The sequence below is a fragment of the Propithecus coquereli genome, unplaced genomic scaffold, assembly GCF_000956105.1.
Source record: "Propithecus coquereli isolate 6110/MARCELLA unplaced genomic scaffold, Pcoq_1.0 Scaffold249, whole genome shotgun sequence".
NCBI classification, from domain to species: Eukaryota; Metazoa; Chordata; class Mammalia; order Primates; family Indriidae; genus Propithecus; species Propithecus coquereli.
The window spans coordinates 962,363-972,657 of NW_012148052.1; the positions used below are offsets into that span (position 1 = coordinate 962,363).

General features: G+C 35.9%; 1 protein-coding gene across 1 annotated transcript in view; it reads left to right on the forward strand.

The window, feature by feature from the left end:
- Positions 1–10,295, forward strand: part of FOXJ3 (forkhead box J3) — a 164,973-nt gene that overhangs the window by 113,833 nt on the left and 40,845 nt on the right. Inside the window, exon 6 of the mRNA XM_012646759.1 lies at positions 6,710–6,811. Within this exon, the coding sequence (XP_012502213.1) occupies positions 6,710–6,811 (102 nt within the window). The remainder of the gene's footprint in view (positions 1–6,709; positions 6,812–10,295) is intronic.

A 10,295-nucleotide genomic window follows, 5' to 3' on the forward strand; every position in this document is an offset into this window, starting at 1 on the left:
TACTGAGATTTCTTTTATTATATTTTTATGCAAGTGTTTTTTATTTTATTTCACTGAGCATACTTATAATATTAATAGTTAACTTTAAAATCCTTGCTCATATTTCCAACAGTTCCATCTTCTTGGAGTGGGCATCTGTAATTTGCCTTTTCTCCTGAGAATGGGCTACATTTTCTTGTTACTTGTATGTCAGGTAATTTTGGATTATATCCTGGACATTGTGAATGTTAAGTTTTTATAGACCTTGCTTCTCTAATAATCTTCTATAGAATATTGATATTTTAATTTTAGCTGGCAGTTAATTCTATTACAATCAAACTGTAAAGCTCTCTCTTTTACCTTCTGTGAGCAGTGGTTCCAATTTCAGTTTGATTCTTTAAGCCTCTGCTTTGATGCAAATCTGTATACACGTGGTTCAGGGGTCAGCCTGATACTTTTGTGTTGTTTCATACTCAGAATTATGGGACCTTTTTTAACTTTATGCCCTATGGGATTCCCTTCTCTCTCTGGTGGCTGACTATGTTAACTTTTCCCTGGTTCTGCTGACAAAATGACAGCTTTAGCTGTCCATACTCTACATCTACTGCCCAACCTTGGGGCAAAGATGTAACACAACAGGAAACCCAGTATCATGCTGGTCTTTCCAAGTTTTGACTTCTCTCCACAGTCTGCCAATTATATTTACTCTTCAAAATCCTCAGGTAACTGTTTTTTCCGACCAAAATAGTTTGTAGTTGCTATCAGCAGAAGGTTGGTCTGTAATGGCATCACACTGCCTTACTAGAAGTGAAAATTAAATGGGTATGATTTTGACATGGGTAAAAGGGAACTCCAGAAGGGACCTTTCACAGGGTCACTGGTGCCTTCTGATTAGATTCATTGATACTTTCTTTGCCCATAATTTGGGTTTATAGATGTAGTAATAAGTTATCCAAATGTATTTTTTTAATTTATTAACTTATAATAGCTAAAGCTGTGAATCCGATTGTGTGGGAATACAGTGCCTCATACCAAAGCTGTCACCTTTCTTATTAATCACCATTGAGTATTCCTTTGTTTTTATTTTATTTTTTGTTGACAAATAATAATTTTATGCATTTATGGCTATAATGTGATGTTTTAATACATGTATACAATGTGCAATGATTAAATCAGGCTAATTAGTTATCACCTCAAATACTTATCATTTATTTGTGGTGAGAACATTTAAAATCCTCTCTTGCCTATTTTGAAATATACATTATTATTAACTATAGTCAACGTGCTGTGCAGTAGTGCACCAGAACCTATTCTTCCTCTCTAACTTAAACTTTGTACCCATTGACCATTGTCTCCTCTGTCTCCATCCTCACCTCTAGTAACCACCATTCCACTCTCTATTTTGAGTTTGGCGTTTTTAGATTCCACAAATAAGTGAGATCATACAGTATTTGTCTCTCTCTGCCTGGCTTATTTCATTTAACAATAATGCCTTTTAGGCATTTATGTTGCCACAAATGATAGAACTTCCTGCGGTTTTTTGTTTGTTTTTTTAAGGCTGAATAATATTCCATTGTATGTATATACCACATTTTTTTCATCAATTCATCCATTGGTGGATACTTAAGTTGTTTCTATATACTTGGCTATTGTGAATAATGCTGCAGTGAACATGGGAGTGCAGACATCTCTTCAACATATAGATTTTAATTTCTTTAGGTATATACCCAGTAGCGAAATTGCTGGATCATATGGTAATTCTATTTTAGTTTCTTGAGGAACCTGCATCCTGTTTTCCAAAATGGCTGTACTACTTAAGTTGAAATACCACCAACAGTGTATAAGGGTTTCCTTTGCTCCACATCCTTGCTGGCACTTACCTGTCGTCTTTTTGATAATAACCAATCTAAAAGGTGTGAGGTAATACCTCACTGTGATTTTAATTTGCATTTCTCTTATGACTAGAGATTCATATATCTCTTGGCCGTTTGTATGTCTTCTTTTGAGAAATGTCTATTCAGGTCCTTTGTCCATTCTTTTTATTTATTTATTTATTATTATTTTTAATTTTTTTGAGACAGGGTCTGGCTTTATTGTCCAGATTGGAGTGCAGAGGCAGGATCATAGCTCACTGCAGCCTCAAACTCTTGGGCTCAGGCAATCTTCCTGCCCCAGCCTCTCAAGTAGCTGGGATTACAGGCACTTGCCACCATACCTGGCTAATTTTTTCCTTATTTTTTGTAGAGATAAAGGCTTGCTGTGTTCCCCAGGCTGATCTCAAACTCCTGACCTCAAGTAATCTTCCTGCCTCAGCCTCCCAAAGTGCTGGGATTACAGGTGTGAGCCACTATGCTCAGCTCCCTTCTTAAATATGGTTACTTGTTTTCTTGTTATTGAGTAGTTTGAGTTCCTGGTATATTTTGGATGCTAGCACCTTATCTGATGGATGATATGCATATATTTTGTCCCAATCTGTGGGTTATCTCTTCATTCTATTGTTTCTTTTGCTGTGCAGAAGCTTTTTAGGTTGATGCAGTCTCATTTATCTATTTTTGCTTTCATTGCGTGTTTTTGGGGTCACATCTAAGAAATCATTGCCCAAACCAGTATTAAGGAGCTTTTCACTATGTTTTCTTTTAGTAGTTTTATAGTTTCAAGTCTTATGTGTAAGTCTTTAATCCATTTTGAGTTGCTTCTTATATATGGGGTGAGATAAAGGTCCATTTTCATTCTTCCATATGTGGCTATCCAGTTTTCCCAGTACCACTTACCGTAGAGATTGTCTTTTCTCCATTGTGTATTCTTGGCACCTTTGCTGAAAATTAATTGACCTAAAATATGTGAATTTATTTCTGGGTTCTCTATACTATTTTATTGATGTGTCCGTTTTTATACCAGTACCATGCTGTTTTGATTACTAGAGCATTTTAACATATTTTGAAATCCTGTGGAGTGGCGCCTCCAACTTTGTTCTTTTTGGTCAAGATTGCTTTGGCTGTTCAAAGTCTTTTGTGGTTCTTTGTGAATTTTAGGATTTTTTTTTGTATTTTTGTGAAGGATGACATTGGAATTTTGATAGGGATTGCATTGAATATATAGATCACTTTGGGTAGTATGAATATTTTGACAATCTTTATTCTTTCAATCTATGAACATGGGATATCTTTCCATTTATTTGTGTTACCAGTTTCTTTTACCAATGTTTTATGGTTTTTAGTTTACAGCTATTTCACATTTTTGGTTAAATTTATTCCTAAATATTTTTTTTGATGCTATTATAAGTGGGATTGTTTTCTTAATTTCTTTTTTTAATGGTTTGTTGTTAATGTATAGAAATGCTACTGAGTTTTATAAGTTGATCTTGTATCCTGCAACTTTACTGAATTTGTTTATCAGTTCTGACAGTTTTTGGTGGAGTCTTTAGGATTTTCTATGTATAAGATCATGTCACCAACAGAGACAATTTCACTTCATCTTTTCCTGTTTGGATACCTTTTACAGACAATCCTGAACTTACAGTGGTTCTCCTTATGAATTTTTGACTTTACAATGTTGCAGAAGCAATATGCATTCGGTAGAAACTATACTTCAGATACCTGTACAACCATTCTCTTTTTCACTTTCAGTATAGTATTCAATAAATTACATGAGATATTCAACACTTTCTTATAAAATAGGCTTTGTGTTAAATGATTTTGCCCAAGTGTAGGCTAATGTATAAAGTATTCTGAGCACATATAAAGTAGGCTAGGCTAGGCTAAGGTATGATGTTTGGTAGGTTAGGTGCATAAAATGTGTTTTCATCTTACAGTATTTTTAATTTATGACGGGTTTATTGGGGCATAACCCAATCACTAGTCAAGGAATAATTTCTGCTGTTGCCTGATAGCTTTAGCTAGGCCTTGTAGTATTATGTTGAATAGAAGTGGTGAGAGTGGGCATTCTTGTCTTGTTCCCAATCTTAATGAAAAGCTTTCAGCTTTTCACTACTGAGTATGCTATTAGCTGTGGGCTTGTCATTTGTGTCCTTAATTGTGTTGAGGAACATTCCTTCTATACCTAATTTATTGAGAGCTTTTATCATGAAAGAGTGTTGAATTTATTAAATCCTTTTTCTACATCTATTGAGGTGATCATATGGTTTTTGTCTTTCATTCTGTTAATATGGTGAATCACATTTATTAATATGTGTATATTGAACCAAGCTTGCATCCCAGGGATAAGTCCCACTTGATCATGGTGAGTGATCCTTTTAATGTACTGTTGAATACGGCTTTGCAAGTATTTTGTTGAAGATGAGTATTTCTTTGTATGAGAAGATCTTTGGCATCAGTAACAGGTATGTTCTAGTGGTCATCACAGTAGCAAACATTTATTGTGTATTTCAGTTACCATAAAATGCTTTATATAAATCATTTCATTAGTGTCCTTAATAAACCTCTAGAGGAAGTAGAATAATCCTCTTTTTAGGGATGAGGAAATAAGCATAAGGGTTGAGTAAGTTCCACGAAATCACACAGCACAGGCTTCCCCTCTTCCTACCAGTGGGTAAGAGTAAGGATTAGAGGCTAGGCACAGTGGCTTGTAATCCTAGCACTCTGGGAGGCTGAGATGGGAGGATTGCTCAAGCTTAGGAATTTGAGACTAGCCTGAGCAAGAGTGAGACCCTGTATACTAAAAATGGAAAAATTACCCTGGCGTCCTGGCACACGCCTGTAGTCCCAGCTACTCAGGAGACTGAGGCAAGAGGATCACTTGAGCCCAGGAGTTTGAGGTTGCTGTGAGCTAGGCTGACGCCACGGCACTCTAGCCGGGGCGACAGAGTGAGGCTGTCTCAAGGGAAAAAAAAAAAAAAAGAATAAAAATTAGTGAACCAGTAGTCAGAACTGAAATGACTGAGTTGGGTTAGGGAAACATGAGATTTGCAGCTTTCTAAAGTAATCCTCTGTGTTAATTTAGATATAGCTAATTTGGCTGGCACCAAAATTGAGGCATAGACAAAGTTGTTTTTGTAGCTCCTCCACTTCTATTTCTGAACCCCTTTTCCATTTCCACCTCATTGTCAATATGTACCCAGCACCTGAATGCTGGATTCTAGCTTGGAGTGGTAGCTCTGCTCTTTTCCTTTTTTTAATTTCAATCAAGATTCGTGTTCTCTAACCTAGGTTGATTAGGTCATCTGATGAAAGAAATGTTGAGGGATTAAGTGATAGATTAATCTCAGAAATGTGTCTCAGTGAAATTGCTCTTTTGCCCATCTAGTAGGATCTTTTGAAAATGCATGTTCAATTAAGATCTTATGTGGGACAAATATGTTTTTGCCAGAGAAGGAGTATATATGGAACTAGCATCATAGCCACAAATTATGTTGCCCCTTCTTTAACTTTCATCATTGAAGTTGAACTTTTGAGGGCTCACCAAAGCAATAACCATCTCTTGAGAGAGAGAGGTGAGTTGTCACAGTGTATATATTCAAAATTCTAAATGCAAAAAACCTTCAATATTGTTTTTGACACCCATGTTAACTCTATAAACAATGCATATAAAGTTGTATTTAGGATATTGTTCAGTTCTAATATAGGAAGAAAAATAAAACTGTAACTGACTTACAAGCACAGAAAGACAGGTATCACATGTTCTCACTCATATGAAAACTAAAAAAGTAGATCTCATGAAGATAGAGAGTAGATTGGTGATTACCAGAGGCTAGGAAGAATAGGGGGAGAGGGGGACTGAAGAGAGGTTGATTAGTGGGTACAGATCTTCACTTAGAAAAAATAAGACCTGGTGTTTGATAGATCAGTAGGGTGATGGTAATTAACACTAATTGATTATACATTTCAAAATAGCTAGAAGAAAATAATTTGAATGTTTTTAGCATAAAGAAAAGATAAATATTTAAGGTGAGGAGTCTCCCAATTACCCTGATTTAATTATATGAATATATGTAATTATCACATATACCCCCCAAATATGTACACCTAATATGTATCAATAAAAAAATAAATGTCAGTTTAAAAATCTATAACCGGGTTAAACTAGAGAGATTTATTTCTCTCTCAGGTAAAAATCCAAGCTGATAGGTGGATTAGAGGGGTAAATGGCTCTGTTCATAAGGTCATTCAGATGTCCAGGTTCCTTCTAATCTTGTTTTTCCAGTGTTTTCCCAGGGTATTACCCTCATGTTTATGGTTAAGCACGATCACCACCACCATATCTGCCTTCCAGCCTGCAATAAGAGGGAAAGATAAAGCGGTGGGCAAACAAGTTCTTTCAAAGACATGACCCAGAAGTTTCACACATTACTCCTCATATCCCATTGGCACCTTAGTCACATGGCCACATCTAGCTGCAGTTGAATCTGGAAAGCTAGCCTGTAGCTGGGCAGCCATTGAGTAGATAACTGTAGAGTTCTGTTACTAAAAGGGAGAAGAGAAAAGTGGGTATTAGGGGACTGTAAACAGTTTCTGCTACAGAAATTTATCTATAATTTTTGTCAAGTGCAGTCAGTTAAAAGAGTTGCGAGGGAGTAGTCATACCAATGGACTTTGTGATATCAAGTCAGTAGCTTACTAAAATACAAAAGGAGATTTCAATAACAATTTAAGTTCATTTTCAGAAACAGAGCACAAAACTGGATGTTGGAGAATGTGATGAAATCCCTTCAAACTGCATTAAAGTTGCTGGATATATAAAGCTAATAATTATTTATTTTGTTCTTGTATTTTAGGCCTCAACTCCATATAGCATAGATTCAGATTCTTTGGGAATGGAGTGTATTATTTCGGGAAGTGCCTCTCCAACTCTGGCAATCAACACTGTGACTAACAAAGTAATTTCATTTTTTTAAACATTTTTGAAATGTCATTGAGTAATACATTTAATTTGCCTTTATAATAACAATAGAGTTCTATATGATCAAGTTTAAAGATGATGTAAATTTGACCACTTTATACATGGCAGCTTGAAAGCTGAATCCAGAGTGTTTTGAGGTATGCACAAATTCGAAGAAAATATTTCTTGGGAGAAATTGGAATGTGCTTATTTATAAGCTCTGTACTAATTTAAATTCTTGACTCTGTCAGTTCCCATTGATAGAATTTCTGAGCTAACATTTTATTGAATCAATTTGTTTTAAAGCTGTTGATTACCCCTCCAAATATGTAGTTGAAAAAAGATTATCAGTTTCTGGGAGTCAACAGACCAGTAAAATAAATTATTTGGTCAGTATCATGGAGTTGATTAGAATGGTGGTCTACCTATTTTCATGATATTCAAGTCTAGGAACATACCCAGAAACAGTACGTGATAGTCTGCTGCATTTTTTTGATGCTCAAGTCAAACCTTTGTGACAAGTCATTAGATACCTAGTGTGATACAGATGTCTCTTCCTTACAAGGTAATTTCTTGATCTTTCATCTTAAAACACTAAAAAGGCTCTGGGAGGTTCATGAATTCAGTTTTGTGTCTCTGTTTCCTCCTGTACTATACTGTGAGAACTTCAAAGCCAAATATCCCTCAGATTCAATCTTGTTCCCATGTTCTCCCTCTAGCTTTCACCCTTTTTTCCTCTCTCCTTCTCTCAGGCTTTCACTCTCTCACTTCTCATGCACACACACGAATACGTACACATACACCATTGCACTAATATAGTACTCATAGGATCCTTTTATTTGTAGAAAGGTAATGGATAAACATAAGACAGATTTTAATCAAAGTGACATAATCAGATTTCTAGTTTAGAAAGGAAACTGGCAGCTGAGGTGTAGAGTAATGATTTTTCCCACATAGCAAGCTGTGGAATGATTACATCCCTTAGGGAGGGGGGGAGAGAGAGAGGAGAGAGAGAGAGAGAGAGAGAGAGAGAGAGAGAGAGAGTGTGTGTGTGTGTGTGTGTGTGTGTGTGTGTGTGTGTGTGTTTGGGGGGGGGGGGGGGGGTTTTCCCAGAATTCCATTACAGTCCTACCAAAATCACTTACTCAATCCTGTGAATAGAGCACAGAAATCTGTACTTTTAAAAGTTATTTCTAATGGTGCCCAGCTAGATAATAATTTCTGGTGAAGTAGAAGGGTTAGAATCAGAAATGTCTAATACTGCTCTTTACAGTAGTCTAAGAGACGCTGGGGGCCTAAACATGGACAGTTTTGGTTATTAGGAAATAGTAATGCTGAGACTTTATGATCAAATAATGTAGATGTCAAAGGAGCTGAAGTTTATGGACTTATACATCCAGATGTGATAGAATAGCTAGTATTAGATTAACCCTTCTGCCTATTTGTATAAAATGCTGGGCACCTCACCCCCAGTAAAAACGAAGGGGGAGGCATTGAAGACTAAGACAATCAGAACTTGAGGGGCCAAGATCCCAGAAAAATGGGAAACACATTCAGATAAGCTCTGTAAATTTTCCTTTGGTACATTTCCGAATTACCAGTGCATGGCATAGGGGCTAAATAGAGAACAGTAGCTTAGAACAGTAAGTGAACTAGGGAGACAAAAACTGGAGTTTGGGGCTACCAAAAAGCCAGGACTTGAAGAGCCAAGATCCTGAGGAATGTCAGAAGTGAGTTCAGCTTTTTGTAAGGAATATCCACATAAGGCATTTGCTAACACCTAATTGTTTATGCTGGGGCTGAGATATAAATAAACAAAGTAGATTTTTCACTAGCCAGAATTCAGCAGTCTTACAGAATGGGGGAGACAAATATTATAGTTCATGGTCTTCAAAGGAGGACAGAGCCATGGCTTTCAAGTTGATATCTGCGAAGGATTTTGTTCTGTGAGAGCAAACCAAAATAGATCAACCTCAACTGTTATTGGAGTATGGTTAATTATTCTTGCCAGAAGAAAACTAAATTCTCTTTGGAGAAAGATAGCATCATTCAGAGCTTCTGTAATTTTCCAGGAGAAAGGTGTAGCATTCAGTCAGCAATTTCCAGGCATGCCAAGAAATAGTAAGTACAAAATAATTAAAATATTAAGGGAGGAGGAGAATATAAGCAGAATATTGATCGTAAAATAACTGTGGACTAGTACATTCAAGAAAATGGATGAGTTATAGATAATTTACAAGAGAATTGGAATCTATAGGGAAGAATTAAGAGGAAACTGTACAACTAAAAAAATGTAATAACAAATTAAGAATGGAATAGATGAGTTTAACAGCAGATTAGACACATCAGAGAGATTTAATGAACTAGAAGATAGGTTAATAGAAAATAAGCAGATCGAAGCACAGAAAGAAAAAAGGATGGAAAGTACAGAAAAGCTTAAGAGATAATTGGGACATATAGGAAAGGTCTAACAATGTTGTTATTAGTGTGCCAGAATAGAGGAAAAAGGGAATAGAGAAAGAAGTAGTGTTTTAATTTTCAAAATTTATGACAGATAACAAAACACAGATTTAAGAAGTTCTCAGAACCCCAAGAAGCATTAATAAAAAGAAAACGACATCAGAGAAATTAATAATCAAACTGCTAAAAAACAAAGAAAAAACTTAAAATCAGAGGAAAAAAACCAGGCAACTTCAAAGGAACAGCAATGATGAAAACCACACATCAGAATGAAATTTTTATAGTGCTGAAAGGAAGTACCTGCCAATCTATAGATGAAGAAAATGTCTATAGAAAACAAAGATTAAGAAAATATAACAAAGACCATATGATTCTCTCAATAGATGGAGAAAAAGCATTTGACAAAGTCCAACACACCTTTATGATAAAAACTCGCATCAAAATAGGCATAGACGGCTCATTCCTTAAAATTATCAAGTCCATTTATGGCAAACCCACTGCCAATATCATATTGAATGGGGAACAATTGAAACCATTCCTAGAACCAGAACCAGACAAGGTTGCCCTCTGTCTCCACTTCTATTCAACATAGTGCTCGAAATCCTCGCCACAGCAGTTAGGCAGGAGAGGGGTAGTAAGGGTGTCCACATGGGGACAGATGAGATCAAACTCTCACTCTTTGCCGATGATATGATATTATATCTAGAAAACCCCAAGAATTCATCCAACAGACTCCTAGAAGTGATAAATGAATTCAGTAAACTCTCAGGATACAAAATCAGTACACACAAATCTGAAGCATTCGTATATGCCAATAACAGTCAAGCCGAAATTCAAATAAAAAACGCAATACCTTTTACGATAGCCTCAAAGAAAATTAAATATCTAGGAATATATTTAACAAAAGATGTGAGAGACATATACAGGAAGAACTATGAAACACTAAGAAAAGAAATTGTAGAAGATGTAAAAGGATGGAAAAACCTACCTTGCTCATGGATTGGTAGAATCAATATCGTTAA